Source organism: Egretta garzetta, unplaced genomic scaffold (assembly GCF_000687185.1).
Source record: "Egretta garzetta isolate BGI_Z169 unplaced genomic scaffold, ASM68718v1 scaffold270, whole genome shotgun sequence".
NCBI lineage: Eukaryota > Metazoa > Chordata > Aves > Pelecaniformes > Ardeidae > Egretta > Egretta garzetta.
In genome coordinates this window covers 852,950-869,974 of record NW_009258274.1, presented here as the reverse complement: position 1 = coordinate 869,974, position 17,025 = coordinate 852,950, and the positions used below count along the sequence as shown (strand labels likewise).

General features: G+C 48.4%; 1 protein-coding gene across 1 annotated transcript in view; it reads right to left on the bottom strand.

Annotated features, from left to right (window-relative positions):
- FAT2 (FAT atypical cadherin 2) overlaps positions 1-16,719 on the bottom strand; it is a 49,007-nt gene extending 32,288 nt beyond the window's left edge. The window contains exons 1-6 of the mRNA XM_035891181.1: positions 13,455-16,719; positions 12,691-13,005; positions 5,612-5,673; positions 3,914-4,225; positions 3,048-3,258; positions 426-565 (exon numbers count right to left, since the gene is read on the bottom strand). Of these exons, the coding sequence (XP_035747074.1) occupies positions 426-565; positions 3,048-3,258; positions 3,914-4,225; positions 5,612-5,673; positions 12,691-13,005; positions 13,455-16,719 (4,305 nt within the window). The remainder of the gene's footprint in view (positions 1-425; positions 566-3,047; positions 3,259-3,913; positions 4,226-5,611; positions 5,674-12,690; positions 13,006-13,454) is intronic.
- Between the last annotated feature and the right edge of the window lie 306 nt (positions 16,720-17,025).

Here is a 17,025-nt window from a genome sequence, read left to right as displayed (position 1 = left end):
AGGAATGCCCCTTGATGTGGTATCGTGGACCCGAGCCTGACCCAATTGCATATGTTTCCCTTATATCTTAGCATGTTGTCCCAGCCATGTTGTAGTTCAACCTGACCAGCTGAGAGCAAGTTGAGGTCTGAGGGTGTGAGCTGCCACCTCGGCTCAGCTGGTGGTGTAGATGTGTCCTTGTGTGCTGGCTGTGATCAACAGGAAAGGCCCGAGGTTTCCTAGACCATTTGTCTTTCCAACAACATAAAAAAAAAATCTTAGCTTGCTACTTAGGAAAGACTTGGGCCACTGCGTAATGTAAGATCACATTGTAAGGAGATTCTTGTGCCTGGCACCTGATCCAGTGCTCAGCGGAGTCAGGAGAAAGACTCCCTTTGGCATATGCTCACTCTAGATGGGATCTCTACTAAAGAAAAAAACATTACCTGGGTTTTGATGGTAGTGGACCCATCAGTGACTTCTACTGTCAGGTTATAACTTGACTTCTTCCTTGCATCAAGGGCTCTTGCAATGACCATGCTGCCCGTGCTCTTTTCAATGTCAAAATCCATGTCATCATCACCACCTGGGATAAGGGAGAGATGAGAAAAAGAAACAGAGGGGCAGTTACAGTTAGGATTTCTGTTTGAAGCAAGGTGCGGGTGCCAGCAGCCTCTGCAGGGGAAGGGATTCAAGGAGCTGCCTGGAGATCCAAAGGACGAGGATTTGCCCTCCAGACATCATACACAAACCACACAAGGAGCTCATGCCCAGCCACAGGTATGTGGCATGCCAGGCGATATACCTTGAATTGCAATGTGTAGGCATTCACTCTACCTGTACCTCTTTGGCAACGGTTAGACTGGGAAGAGTGCCATAGGTGAGGTTTCCCCCAAATCTGGAAACTTAATACAAAATGTGCTAGCTGGACACAGGAGACAGGGAGGACATGGAGAAGCTGGACAAAGAGATGGTCACAGATGGCAACAAAGGAGCACAAAAGGGAAGGTGAGGGGAATTAGAGAGAAAGAGGAGGAGGAGCAAACGGGAAAGGATGCACGCATGCATCTGATGTTCTGGCTAGATTTGCAACAGGCACATTTGAGCATTGATTTATTTGCACAAGGTCTCCAGCTATGCGGCACCATGGGCTTAGCATGGATCAGGGACCTGCAGGGCTGAACAACGCTCTTGCTGGCTTCCATTTCAAAGTCCCACTGTGGGCATATCAGTGATGGTCTTCATTGCCACGGTTGGGAGCCTGTGAGCTACCCAAAGAAGACCAATACTTGAACAGTTGGGGAGGCAGACGGTGCTTCCAGGGTGAGCAGAGCCTGTTGCCTCCAACCCAGATGGCTGCGTAGTGCAGGGAACCACAGGCCGGAGCAGCTCGGCAGCAGAAGGCTGTGCCTCGTGCTGTTGCTGCTCAGCCCTGGCCTGGCGGCTCCTTTCTCATGCCATGCTTGCTGGTGGCCTGTTAGTTCTCTGTTGCACATGAAACACTGCTGTTTCTGAGGTACGGAGAGGTAGAAGCAGTTTTCTGTGATTTATCCCAGGTCTCAACTCTTCCCTTCCTGGCTACTGGATGCTCTGGATTCTGCTTTACTCCCTTACCAGCTGGGGAAATCTTGGCTGGTGGTTAAATTACATATCTTCCCTTGCGGGAGAAATGCAGTGGTTGCCAGCCATCTGGACCACCATCTTCCTGCTGGGAAGGAGGCAGAAAGAAGCAGAGACAGAGGAAAAGAGAGAGCCATGGATGCCTTTCCCTGAGAAAAGAGAGGAGGGCTGCCTTTGCACAGTGCCAAAGGGAAAGGGGAAGCTCAGGAAAGGGAAGAGATGAAGGAAGATGCTGCTTTGTCAGAGTTTTTGCAGACACCATCAACTCTAGCGACAGAGCCTTTGTAGACTTGGAAAGGTGAGTTTTTGGATGAGGTACTGAAAGCTCCTGGATCTCTGCATCACCTGCTTGGCTGCCAGCTACCGTGATGCTCTGATTCCCTAGCAGGGAAAATGAAACCCTGTCCTCTTCTACCAGTACAGAAACCAAGAGAGCCCTGAGTAGCACTTGGTGCACTAGGAGCTGGCAAAGATGAGGTCGAGCATACAGGCAAGCACTGAGCAGGGAAATGATGGGATAACATTCCAAGGAATGGACCGTTAATTCTGCAAACCCGAGCAGACACTACTAATGCCAGATAAGCCTTGCACCGATACTGTCTGCTCCTTGTAGTGTTGTATCTCTTGTTGCTTAATTGTATTTATACACCATTATCCCTGTCCTAACATAGTAACGGGAAAAACTATTCACTCGTCCAATTAAGGCTTTGTCTGACAAGGGCAAGCCCTGCAGGCAGTGTCAGGGAAAGGCTGTGCAAGACAGACCGGGGCACCACTTCAAAACACCAAATTACCTGAGCACAGTTGGCCCTCATTCACAGGACCAGTTCTGCGCACGCGCTGCCTGACGAGTCCCTGGGGGTGACAGCCCACCTCCCCTCTGCCTTAGCACCGCGTGCCTTAGAGGAGGCCCTAGAGCTTCATGTTTCATGTCTAAGTCATCCCTGGGATGCTGTGAGGTGGAAGGGAGAGCCCCAGCAGTTAGGTCAGATCAGCTCTTTGAGAAATCCTTCCCTCTCAGCTCCCTGTCAAGACTGTGGGCTCAGCAGGGAGGGAGAGACAGGGGTTACCTGCAAGACCCAGCCAGACACCCAGATCCTCACAGGCTGTTTCACCATAGCCAACACTGTCACTCGATTCCCAGGAGGAGCTGGGACTGGCATGCCCTGCCTTTCACGCGACATTGGAGAACACCTCAAACACTGGCAAGTCCCAGAATGTCATTAAAAAGTGTGTTAGATAATTGCACTTGGCACCGGAGCCCTTGGATGGGCAGCTTTGTCTATGGCTGTTTAAGCCTTTGGTGTCTGTGAGAAAGCTTTCCCTGTAGTTCACCTACACCTAAAGCAAACAACTTCATTAGCTCAGGCATGCGAGTGCTGAAAGCCAAGGGAGCTGGGGCAAACACTCCCAGACACCGCTGCCCTGCTTTAATTTCCATGTCTCACCTGTGATATTAAACCACACTGGGCTGGGGCCCATTTCAGTGCTGATCACTCCCACCATATGGTTTACAGGATCTGTTTCCATCACGGCAAAGTTAAAATGGGGTTCATCGAAAGCTAGTGGCTCCGAGGAAGGGCCGGGCCGGGCGACCCAGCTGATGTGAAGCCGCACATGGGAGGAAAGCGGTGGGCTGCCGCCATCTGTTGCCTTGACCTGCCGGGAGATGCACATGCCATCAGGGAGAAGGATGGTTTAGCCCATGGGACCCCCATGGGAAGCTGCTTCTCCTACCCACCAAGAGTTTTAGGTCCAAGTGCACCCAAAATCCCACAAACAAATCTTGACCCAGTGGCCCATGCTCTGGCTGCTTCCAAGGTAGAGCTGTGCAACCCAAATTCCTCTTGACCATCAAGCAAATCTGCCAAGCTCAATCCACAGCAGAGACCTGGATCACAAGCCTTGTTGCAAGGATCCACAGAGTGTGGGAGAGTTTTAAACCTATACCCAAGCCCCACAGCCCGATCAGACTGCCCATAAGAGGCACCGCTGAAACCCAAAGACTGTTCAGATTCAGGTCCACATCCATATGGGATTGTGGATCACTGTGTTCATCTCTGAGAGTAGGTTGGACAGTTAATTTTAAATTTATCCTCCATTTTTAATAGCTCCTTACCTTCTGCATTTCCCATCATTCCCTCCCGGTTTCTCTCCCTGTAACCCAAATCTGTCTCATTCAAGCTCTCCTCCCACTGCTGCATTTTCTTCATCTCTTTCCTCCTTCTATCTTTTCTGTTTCTGCAGCCTTTCCTCTCTTTCTCTCTCCGCCCATCTTTTCCCATTGGCGCTCTCTGGTTCCCTCTCCTCTCACCGTGAGTATGTTGTATTCGGAGGCAGGAAAAGCTTTCCTGGAGAACACCATGCCGGTTGTAGGGTTGATGGTGAATATCCCTTCCTCCTCATCCTCAATGGTGTAGGTGATCTGGCTGTTCTGGCCCTGGTCACGGTCTGAAGCGATCAGCCTGTAGACCGGCAGTGGCGTCTCTGAAGCATCTCTCTCAGGGAGCTGCACCATGAAGAGCTTTTGTGGGAAACTGGGAGGACTGTCATTGGCATCCAGGACTTGTATCACGACTCTGCTGGTGGACTTCAGGGCTGGCTCTCCATTGTCAGAGACGGCCACCTGCCAGCAAGCAAAGGGAGTAGGTGACAGAGCTCTTTGTTGTCACCTAGGACATGAGCAGGCAGCCTTCATCCCGATGGGCAGTGCCTAAACTAGGGGGTTTTGTGTGGATCTGCATTGGTATCTCAACATGTTCAGAGGCATTGCTCCTCTCTGCAGGGTAAAATCTGGTGGCTGTAGCTGGCACTGTGCATGGTTTGAGCATGCACAGGGAGACGCGTCTGCCAGGCTCCTGCTTCCAGTCGCTCCAGGCAGTGGGTCAGATTGGCCATTACAGAATCACAGATTCATAGAATCATAGAATCACTTTGGTTGGAAAAGACCTTTGAGATCATCGAGTCCAACCTTTAACCTAACCCTGCCATCCCACCACTAAACCATGGCCCTAAGCACCTCATCTATCCTTCTTTTAAATACCTCCAGGGAGGAAGACTCAACCACCTCCCTGGGCAGCCCATTCCAGAACCTGACAACCCTTTGGGTGAAGAAATTTTTCCTAATGTCTAGCCTAAACCTGCCCTGGCGCAACTTCAAACCATTCCCCCTCGTCCTATCATCTGTTACCAGGGAGAAGAGACCGACCCCCCCTCACTACAGCCTCCTGTCAGGTAGTTGTAGAGGGCGATCAGGTCTCCCCTCAGCCTCCTCTTCTCCAGACTAAATAACCCCAGTTCCCTCAGCCGCTCCTCGTATGACTTGTGTTCCAGACCCCTCACCAGCTTGGTTGCTCTCCTCTGGACATGTTCCAGCAATGCAACATCTTTCTTGTAGTGAGGGGCCCAAAACTGAACACAGTATTTGAGGTGCGGCCTCACATTAGAGGGTCACACAACTGAAAAAGGTTGTATTGCAATGACTTGGCAAGTTATCACCCATCCTCACTTCGCTGTACCTGTGCACGCTCCCAGCATGTTGCATTACAAAGAGAAATGTATTATCCTCAATCACCCTGATAGACTGGAACACCTCAAGATCCCTCTAATGTAAATACACATAGCTCTGAGCAGCTAAGGATGGGGGCTGGTAACACAAAGCTACACAGCAAAGTCTGATAGAATGAGATAAATAAGGGTGCATTTTGCTGGCTTGCTCTTTTCCTCATAACTTATTATCCATCCTGCTAGAGGACAATTCCAGCCCTCTTCCTGCATTCCCACAGCTTCCAGAACGGGCCTTTTGCTCCAGTCTTCAGTAAGGAAATAATAAACCCCACGGTACTGCTGCAGCTGTCTCTTAGGGCAACACACACCATTTAATTAAGTTTCCCAGCAGTTGGGAGCTGATGGGATGAGATTCTTTCTCTGTGCTCCAACTTGCAAGGAAAGCTCTTTGAGGACTTAATACACTTGTAGGTAAATAAAGCTAATTACAATCATCATTACCCACCTCTAGGATATGTTCAGCCTTGTATTCTCGATCCAGCTGCCGTGAAGTCGTAGAAATCAGACCTGCCAAGAAAGAAACCCTTTGAGCTCCAAGACTCAGCGTCCGAGGAAAGCCAGGGCTGATCAAATCCCCACATGCCCCACATCAGCCTGGCTGCCTGCCCTGCTTCAGGTTCCCTTTGTGATCAGAGGAGAAAGACAGACACCCCCAGAGGGCATGCTGTCCACTTCCAGCCTGAATCCCTGTGCGGAGCCGCTGCCTTCGCTCCTCTCATTACAGAGGCCATGGAGGAGGGGGGACACCTACCAGATGCCTACATCCCAGTGGGAGGATGTCAAGGCATTTGGTGAGAAAGGCTGCGGGACCATGAAAACAAAGCCTTTCTTATGCCTCTAAGTAGGAAACATTCTGCATGTGCTGGTGCAAGTTTGGCCTCTTAAGAAGTCTTGACTCCTATTTTCCCTGTGCTGAACTTTGTTCTTTGTAATTTACAGTGTTTTGACAAAAGTTTTGTCTTCTGTCTTGGGAAATATCCTCTATTCTACCGCTAGAACAAAGGCATTCAGGCTAAAGATAAGGTACACAGTCGATAATAATGTTGGTATATTATTTAAGCCTTGCTGAAAGACAGGATGAATCCTCTAACAATTGGAAGATTTGAGGGATTTCTGAAAAACACGCATAGGTTTAACTGCAGGGAATAGGTTGGATGCAGGAGGGAGGAATTGTGGTTGTAATAAATGCGAGTTTAAATAAAATCGTCATAATTGCCTCTCCTTGGCCTGCCAATGACTAAACTGAGTAGATGCAAGTGTGGAAAGGATGGAGCTGAGGCTTGTGTTTCCATGTCTGGTTTGATAACAGTCCTTATCAAGTGCCTTGACTCTTCACCTTTGGGGAAAAGCAGCTCTGGACCATTTTCACAACTGCTTTACAGATGATGGAAACTGCATATATAATGTGTGATTTTCTGACGGTCATCAAGTGGTGAGTGGTTTTGTCCATTCCCCGCGTCTCCCGTTCCCAGCGGTCGCTGTTGTCATGGTGTTTGTTCCTCGCGAAGAGGAGTCCGGCTTCCTCGCACAAATGAAAGGCAGGGTGAATTTTCCTGACCACGGCAAGCAGTGATACAGGCTCACGCTGCTCTGGGAAATGCTTTGCATGGGAGGCAGCCTGCGTTTGCAGTGGCGTGGGCACGTGCACTTGCGCATCCTGAAAGACTTATAATTAAGAGTTGCGTGAACCCATCTCAACTCTCGTTTCTGGTCCAAAGCCAAAAAGTTTTAATTAATAGTATTGTTTTCAGTGGTATCACACTTTGCTGTATCGCTGTCTGAGCATGACAGGCAGGAGAAAATTTCAAAGGGCTGCAGGAAACACTGGGCAGCTGAAGGAGGGAGCAAGGAGCAGCTGCTTGGAACAAGGCTATTGTTAACCGTTTCCACTTGTTCTCTGGGATTATTCGTATTTGGCACTGGCCGCTGCACTAAACATTTATTTGATGCCTTTACAATCATAAGTCAACACACCTTAATGTGTTATGACAAGATGGTTTGAAAGACTCTGTTTGCATGTATGTCATGGATTTTTTTTCTTCTCTCTAATCATCCTTTTGACAGCTCGGCAGGTGACGAGGACTCAGCAGTGGCCTGAGAGCACACTGAGGAGCTTTTGAACCTCTACCAGGCTTGTGCGAGGCTGTAGGGCTCCAGTAGCGGCAAAATGGAAATACTGTCTTAATGGGGGCCTAAAGAAGGAATTGCAGCAGCAGTTCACTGATGCTCCTGCCCATGTTTCCAGTAGGTTGGCTCGGACAAGGGAGCAAAGCCTAAAACTCCAGCTACCTCAGGGGATGGTCCATAAGTTTGGCCTAACAAGCCCATAGGACACATAGCTAGATATCGACAACAGAGCACCCAGCACCTGTGTGCACACTGGGGATATTTCTAGTCTATCGGATTGCAAAATTCAGTTGCAACAGACTAATACCTTGTTTGTACTTGGTTACTGCATGCCAGGTGATGGAAGGTAATTAAGCCACTCTGAAATGATTATTTGGATTTGCCTGGCCACACCCTGAAATTCTTTCATGGCCTAATGATAAAAATGAAAGAAATCAGGATCGTAGCTGAGCTTTCTAGAGCTGGAGAAGAAGGACTGTAGCGAAAGCAGATGAATAGGAACTTAATGACTATCTTAAATGTCTGTACCACTGAAGATGCTCAGATCTCCTGGGGAGTGAGAGCTGACTCTCCCCTCTGTCACAGACCTGTACCGTATCCCAGATGGGAGCCTTACCAGATGGTATTTTTGGGTTTAGCTTTGTATCTGTTGAGCCACAAGTCAAAGCATTGGCTTCTCCTCCTGACCCCAAGCAAACTCCCTCTGTCCCTTAACCCGTGCCCAGTTGTGGCTCCCAGTTCCCCTCTCCAGAGCCAGTTACCACTCTGCCTTGAGATCAGAAAGCCCTTGTGGTTAACAGTTAATCGCTCTAATTCCCGTACGGAGCCGTGGTGCTGTGCAGCTGCCAAGATGCTCAAACTGCCAGCAGTGTTCACACGGCAGCTGAGCACCCAGAGACAGGGAGACGGGGATCAGACGTGGTGCTCGAGAGAAGCCAGCTGGAATTAATGCATATTTTTATTTGTTGCTACTTGGTTATACACGCTGTGAAGCCAGAGGGCTAAAATGGAAGTGGAAACTGTTATTAAAGGGGAACTGCCGTCAGCTTTTGTGGCCTGGGGAAACAGTTCCTCGGTTCTTTCTGCTGCCACTTACAAGGACCCGGGAAATGCACGTTTAGTTTTTAATGAGGGTGTTTTTATGTGTGCATGTGCATATGTGCGAGTTACCAATGCAGTCCCTGCCCCTCTGGAAAACAGCAGCTAGCCCGTCCCACGGGACTTGCGATCGAGTGGGTGTCCTTTATTTGTGTTCTTGCATGTGGCCCTGAAGGTTTCTGCTGAGTCCTAGAGACTGAACAAAACTGTCAAAGGTCCTAATTGCGCTTGGCCAATTAGCCAAGCTCTGCATTCACCTGAAGGTCCAGAAATTATCCCTTCTGTTGCTTGCATACAGACAGGCAGAAGCTCTGCTCTTGCAGCCTATCTACATGCAGCAATGGGAAAGGATCGTCTATAATTCTCCCGCTTGCTGCCTGGAAAAGGGGAGAGAGGAAAGCTGGTCGTGTTGGAACAGGAGCAGCAGAATTAACAGTGCATTGTTGTCAGGGAACAAAAAATAATAATAACTTCTGCTGGCAAGAGCAGGGCTGGGGTGGAGGTTGCTGGCCCCCTGCCCTCGCTACAGGGAAGAAAATCTAAGATAGTTAAAATAGCCAGAATCAGGTTTGCAGGCACTGGGGCTTTCACAAGAGCCTGAGAAGGGAAGAGGTTGTTCTCCTGAAGTCCTCTTTCTGTTGTCTCACTGTTGCTTCCATTCCACCTTCTCTTCTCTCCTCTTCTCCTCCTATCACCTCCCTCTTGTTATGACCCTGCTTTGCACTACTCCATGCTCAGCTGGAGCCTGTGGCATGTTGGTTCGGGGAGCAGCAGTGCAGCCATCCCTCAGATTTAAAGAGCAGGCAGTGTCTGGATGTCCTTCTATGCAGAGAAATCCTGGGAACCACAGGCATCCTGGGTAAGCTTCTGGACACTGACACAGCAGCAGAAGGACCAGAAGACCAAGTGCTAGGTAACAGTTGGAGATGAATAGTCCAAGGTAAAAGGATTCTCCAAACAGCCTTTCAGCGGGATGAATGGCTTCGTCCTGACTCTTCCTGCCACAGCCTCCCAGTTCCTCCTGGTTCTGTCTGGACTGGAACCCCCTTCACACCAGGGACTGCAAACCCTGGATAAAATGAGCTGAAAACCTTTCCAGCAAAAGAATACCCCAAACCCTACTACCTGCCCCTCTCTCTGTGTATCCACCTATCTCTCTGTCTCCCACAAACACAGCTCTGCACCAGCTGCCAGGCTGGGCTGGAGAGATTCCATTGCCGATGGCAGAAAGCTTTCATCTCACTGCACAGTTTTATTCCCTCTTCTCATTAGCTTTTCATTTGTTTTCCCTGTTTTTTTCTCCACCCTCTATAGGGAACTGAGAGCTGGAGGAGTTTAAAGCCCTTCTGTGGTAGTTCAGGGATGCTGGAGGAGCCAAGCCCTGCTGAGGGACAGTTATCACGGCCATTCCTGTCTCCTTGCAAGGCCTCAGGAGGAAAAGCCAAGGGGCCTTGCTGGGTATGTCTCCACTGGCCAACCCACCCCCCTGTCAAGATACTGGATTAAATGCAGAACAAGCCGGCTCCAGGAACAGAAATAGGTTACTTGCAGTAGTGTGGCACTGTGCCTTGAATAATTATCCAGGGCTATTCCGCAGTGTTATTCTGGGTGTAGACGTGTCTGTTGTAACAGTAAATCGGGACCCTAATTCCTATTAGCACACAGGATGAGAACAAGCTTCCTCCTCTTCTCCTTCTGCCAGGGGGCTCCTACCCAAAGTGCCTGGCCTAGGAGAGACCCAGACTGACCACTGGCCCTCTCGTGCTCTGGCTTATTTCAGTGCTGATGTGACTTATTCTTTGGTGACAGTGTGGGATAGAAGAGGTCTTGGTCACAGCCTTCTCCACATGGAGGAGCCTCCTTTCTCATCCGAGTGCTGGAGAACTCCTGACACATGCATTTTATCCTGTTCTTTGCTCAAATAGTGTGACTATGAGCAGCAGCCTCTGCGGTTTCCTCTTGAAACATCAATGTTTATCATTGAATAATGTGACAGAGATTCAGCTTTGTCATAGATAAGCAGCTCTGCCTACTCAAACTCTTTTACTGTCGTAGCATTCAGGATTCACCACAGAAGGAGAGTTGGCAATCTGGATCATATAGATCTCTGGCATTTCAAGAACTGAAATATTTCTGCATCTTTTTGTGATCATTTCTTCTAGGTAATGAAAGAAGAGATGAATTTGTTGCATTTGAAGAACAAAGGACATGTCTAACTGAAAATCCAGAATGAACCTCAGTGCTCAGATACTTGCAGTGCTTTCTCTTTTCTCCCATTCCAATGTAAGTCATTTGATTTGCACTGCACTGGGATAACCCTTTTTTTTTTTTTTTTTTTGGAATAGAACCCTGCATTTATGTGAATGACCAGGAACTGAAAGACCAGCAGTTCATCTTCCAATGCTGCACTATCAGGCTGAGACCAAGGATTATATTTTTATTCTACTTAACAGAGCAGCTATCATGCCCTCATCTGCAGAATGAAAATATCACAGGGTTTCCAGTAAGCTGCCTACAGCCCTGAAATTTAGACAAGCTGCGATATTTCTTCTGGCAGTGGTAGCAGATGACTTCTCTTTAGATACTGTAAGCACAGGGATATAAACTGCTCAGTTTATGCCAATGTTTGCAGGTAATTATTTGTTCTGTTGGGTGACAAGCAAGGAAAACAACAGATAACTGAATCCTCATCAGGCTTGGGAGCAGGTCCTTAAACAACCTCCAAGCTCAGGGTTTAAAGAAGAGACCTCCAGCAACTGTCCAAGAGATAAGATCAGCTCATGAGTTCCTTACAGGGCTGACAAACTTATCCCTCTTCACATGCAAATTACCCGACTGTAGGGAGAGATGGGTAGGAGGAGACTCACAGCCCAGAGAGCTTTTTTGTCTAAGATGGGAATTAAAGCATTGGCTTAGATGTGAGGTGGCTCACTAGCAAGTGTTCAGATTTTGGCAGTGTCGGTTGTTTTACCATAAAACACAGCAGCCTTGGAGCGTGGCTTCGTAGGGCTGCGTTCATAGTGGGGTGGAAGTTTTGCCTGCAGCATGGAGAAGGTTGAATTTCCTGCAGGGTGCATGGGTGCAAGGTGGAGCTCAGCAGATGAGGGGAGCTAGCCTGCTGTCCTGACAGCCCCTTCTGGTCCACATCCCATTGAAAAGGCAGTGGTCTTCTAAAACAGGGCCTCTGAAGGCACCTCTCCATGGAGATCGGCGTTTGTGCAAGGGGTCTGCGCGGCTGAGTTGTGCATAGTCAGAGGGACTATGTGGGAATGTTGGTTGCAGAGCAATGCCCTGAGCTGGCTAAAAAGCTTCTGAGAGTGGAGGTACCTACATCTGGGGGCAGCAGTGGCCAAAGTTAGCTGACATCTCCAAGTGTATCTACATGGTGCCAAGCAGAGACACCCTATGCATCTCTGCTTGCAAGCAGAAGGATTTCAGTGTTTTGGTGTAACAATTTCTTTCTGAACAACCCCCCCCAGCTGAGGACTGCCAGATACTCATTACAACACGGAGAACGCCTCATTGAGAGCTACATTAGCCTTTTTCAATACATTCAGCTCCTTTCTTATCCAAGAGCAGGCTTCTATCCTGCTGCAGTAGGTGAACAGCTTTTATCACCCGCAGGAGATCAAAGTCATGCAATTAATCCTCTCCCATCCTCAGGCTCTGTGCCCTCCCTTCCCTCTTCTCCCAGGAGCTGATGGAGTGAAGGGCTCGGCACAGCTTTCCTTGCCAGACTGGCCCAATGTCAGCTCTGCTGGGAGAGTTTGAGGAAGCTGTTTACACAAAACATCAGCGGGTTTTTGATGGCTCTGAAAGATCTGGTAATTAATCCTCAGATGAAAGATACAGTCTAGGAAGAGGCTTACTACACTCACTGCATTAACAGTGCCGGAGAACGGGTGGAGCCTTTAAATGCAGTGGGATTCGTTTTTATTAATCCTGCCGTGGTCTGTCTCAGGAACAGAGTCACCTCCAGAAGGGTGTTGCCTGGCTCGGACTGTGCAGCAGGGCACTTGTTTCTAAGGGGGAAGATTAAAAGCAACTGCTTGGTTCTGTTTAGGGCTTTGAATGCAGCACATTTGTGCCATTCTAAGAGCCACCTGGATGCAAATAGCAGCTCTCAGGTTGAGGGTTTCCATCCTTCACCTCCCCACACAGTGTGTTTGGAGACTGGGGCTTTTGCTGCCGAAGGCAGGTGCGACAAAGGCAGGTGTGTGGACTCTTTATATTGAATGTCTAACATCCTCTGGGCACTTAGAAGCCTCAAAACCAGATGCTGAGTTGCGTCAGTCTTACCTGTAATGAGGTTAATGGTGAAGAGTCCTTGAGGATTTCCAGTTAGGATGTGAAAAGTCAGTTTTCCCTCTGAGCTAGAGTCTGGATCTAAGGCATCGAGCTGAAGGACAGATGTGTTTGGTGGGGAGTTCTCCATCACAGAGGCATAGAAGACAGGTCTGGACATCTGAGGTGGGTTGTCATTGGTATCGGTGACTTCAATATAAATTTCAGTCACAGAAGACAGAGGAATTGTTCCCAGGTCAAGAGCTAGCACTGTCAACCAATAGTGAGATATTCCTTCTCGGTCAAGCGGTCCTATGGTCCGGATGGTGCCTAGAAGAATAACAGAAAGTGCTTGTGAGAGATTTAAGGAACTCAGACCACTTTGTCCTTAATGCCAGACCAGTCTGTGCCTCTAGTCTGCTCCTGGTCTTTGCTGCAGATACAAACCGTGGCACCAACCTTGTATGGTTGTGAGATTGTGCGGGAGGTGAGAGCTTGCTTGTGCTGAGGGTAATTTGGTACACAAGTGAAAGGGAAGACCTTGATATTTTGGGGGAGGACAGATATTGATTTTCTGTTACTTTAAGGACACAAACCCTGTTTGCTCCCCTCCAGACACAGGGATGCACATTGTACATCCCTGCACAAGCAAGGAAGATTTGAATGTAAGGAACTTTGTAAATAGAATATAGAAATGTCCTTTTGGGTCAAAAAGTCAGGGTAAACACAGCATGAAGTTTAAGCCTTTAAGGTACACCATTAAACTAAGCTGTCATTACCTGTGTCCTTTTCAATGCTGAAGACAGACAGGCCAGTGCCCTCCCGAAGGAAATACTGAACCTCTCCATCTTTCCCCTTATCGATATCCTTTGCAGTGACCACCATCACTGATGAGCCCTCGGGGCTGTTCTCCTGCACCCAGCCTTTGAAGACAAAGGAGGCAAAGCGTGGTGGGTGCAAGTTCTCGTTGACATCAAGGATGTTCACTTCCAGGTGGCAGAGGGAAGAGCGAGAGAAGGGCTTCCCACCATCACTGACCTGCACGGTTAGATTGTAAGAGTCCTTCTTCTCATAGTCCAGCTCCTTCTCCAACCGGAGTGCCCCAGTCAACTTATCCACATGAAACATCATATCCTCATCATTAAAGAGGCTGTACCTCACCTCACCCCCAGAGCCAGCATCTGGGTCAAAAGCCTCCAGAAACAGAAGAATGGTTCCCACAGGCAGGTCCTCTGGGACCTTCACACTGTTGAGGGCTGGGAGGCATTGCGGGGTGTTGTCATTTACATCTTCCAGAGTCACAATGAGATCTGTAACGGAGAACAGCTGGTAGCCTGTTTTGGGCTGGTCCCTTGCTTCTATTTTCAGCACATAGCAAGGCCACAATTCTCTATCCAGGGCACCTGTAACCGTCACTTCTCCAGTGACACTGTTAATGGCAAACTTATCAGTGGGGGTTAGGAGAGAATACTTTATTCTCCCATTGTCATCTGTATCAGCATCTTCTGCTTTCAGTTGAGCTATTGTTGTCCCTGTTGCTACATGTTCTGGTATTGCCACCCAGTAGGCACCTTGTGAGAATTTAGGAGTATTATCATTGGTATCCAACACATTCACAGCCAAGAGTTTCCAAGATGATTTTTGTGGTGTGCCAAGATCGTACACAGTAATGTTAAGAATGTAGAAGCTGGTTCGTTCATGATCTAGAGGAGAAAGGACTTGAAGGAGACCCAGTTCCAGGTCGATGGTAAAGCAACTGTCATCATTTCCATCTGAGATCACATAGACCAATTTTCCATTAAAACCAGTATCGGGATCAATAGCTGAAAGGTCAGCAATAGTTGAGTTGATGGGAACAGTCTCTATGATATCAATGGATCGTGGAAAGCTGTCATCAAACTTTGGAGCGTTACGGTTTATAAGGTGCAAGTTCAGAGATGTTTCATCATCCTGCCCGTGGCCTTGAGACTGAGACTCAATGGAGTGTATGATAGTTTCTGTCAGTTGTTTCAAGACTCCTGTTTCCTCACACTGCATTTTGATGGGGAGACCTTGGCTGACCACAGTGATATTTACAGATGTTGGCAAAGCGTAGTTCTCTCCATCTGTTGCAGTTATTTTCAAAGAGTAGAAAAGTGGCTGCTCAGAAGGAAGATCTCGCAGAGATATTCTAAGGGATATTACTCCAGAGATGGGATTCAGTTCAAAATGCCGTAACTCGTTGCCAGACTTGATTTCGTATTTGATATGTTGCAGCTCATCACTGTCGATTGCAGAGACCGTGGCCACAGGGTTCCCAACAGGAAAGTCCCGTGGGATGGTGCCGCTGCAGCTTGCCTTCTCAAACACAGGAGCATTGTCATTGACATTGCTCAGCATGAGGGAGACGTACACCTCTGTTTCATGGCGGAAGGGTGAGCCCCAGTCTGATGCCCAGACTCGCAGGTGGTACCATCTCTGCATCAACTCATAGTCCATTGACTTGGAGGTGGAAATGGTGCCAGAATAGGGGTCAATGACAAAGGGAACGGATTTCTGGTTGGCTATGGTGTAGGTGACAAAGCCATTGTCTCCTTCATCTTCATCTGTAGCCCTTACTGTTAAGACACTGGTACCAGGAGGAACATTTTCATCAAAGACCCCACGGTATGAAGACTGAGTAAAACTTGGAGCGTGATTGTTGCAGTCAGTGATGTCAATGACAACAGTTGTGGATGTGTGACTGTTAATGGTTGTAACTTCAAGTTCAAAATGAGACTGCTCATGGAAATCCATTGCTCTGACTGTAGTTATCAGTCCAGTGTGAGGATTGATTTTAAAGCTTGTGCTGTCAGGAGTAGGTCTCAAAATATATTTAAGATTTGGGAAGACTGGGGTGACCTTCACCATAACAACTTGGCTTCCAGCTGGGGAAAATTCACTGAGCTGGACCCGGTACACGTCTTTCTCAAATCTGGCAGAGACATACTTGGCGGGAGGTATATGGATAACTCTAATAGGAGAGAACAATGGTGGCTTGCTCTTGTCCTTGGCTTGCAGGCTGAGGTTGAAACCAAACGGGTAAAGTAGCCAGTTGACCTCTTTGGTTGACACAATCATGAACTCGGTGCTCCCAAAGTAGGATTTGATTGCTTTGAAATGCCTTCCTGGATCTCCATCCACAAAGTCAACTGAATCTATCCCTGTTTCTGAGTCACCACTTTCTACAGAGAGAGTTGCATAGAGAAAGTCTTCAGCTGAGTCAGGTGGTGTCACCTTCACCGAGGAGATAGAGGGGGGTTTCCTGGCAGATGGCTCCACTTGGATCATGAGACTAGCCAGGTTCCCAAAGCCATTCCCCTCGGTGATCTTTCTCATTCTGTCCACAGCCAAAACTTGCAGATGGTGCCTGCCTCGATGGGTGCTGTTCAGCCTACCTGTGGTCATAACTGCTCCCGTGGTGGGGTGAACAGTGAATAGGTCGGACTTGGTGTTGAGGGCATAGTAGAATTCAGCGTTCTGGCCAGCGTCAGCATCTGTGGCACTGAGCGTGCTGACCACCGTTTTCAGAGGAGTGTCTTCTCTGATGGACACTTTGTAGGAGGGGGGTGAAAAGAGAGGTTTCAAGTCATTTCTGTCCAGAATGTGGATCAAGACTTTGGCCCAGGCTTCATAAGCAAAGGTGCTCTCTGTGGCCTTGATTATTAACATATAACTGTCTTTCACCTCCCGGTTTAAAAGTGCTGTGTTGCTGCTCCTGGTTCTTATTCTCAAGAAGCAGAAATCCCCAATCACGTGCTCCTCTGTTTTAAAGAGACCAGTGTTGTCTCCAGAGGCTATTCTGTATCTGATGTCCCACTCGGGGTCTGTCTTGTAAATACCCATTTTGATGTAGCTCTCCACATAGGTCTTGGGGGCTGAATTCTCATAGATGGTGGCATTGTAGAAGAAGTGGGTGAAGTGCAGAGGGGAAGTGTTGCCTTTCTCACAGCTCGCCATGCGGACCACACAGTGCATCAGAAAAAGAGCAAAACTCGGGAAGTGCCTCTTGATAGTGACTTCCATGGTGTGGTGTCTCCTTGGGTCCTGCAGGGGTTAAAGGAAGAACATTGGCAATTTTTATTCAGGCCAGTATGTTAGGGGAAATGTCACCATGAGCTCAGCCTCCCCTCCCTGCTCTCTCTACCCTGACTTTGGTGATGTGATTGCTATCTTAGCTCTTCTTCCCTTCTGTCCCAGTAAGGGGCCTGTCCTCCTGCATCCCCATGCTGGTTCAGGCCTGTTCATGTTCCCTCCTTCAGCTTTTTCCCTTGAAGAAGGCAAAATGTGAAAAGCCATGTGAAATGCTCTGATCAAGCTGACTTCCTATTC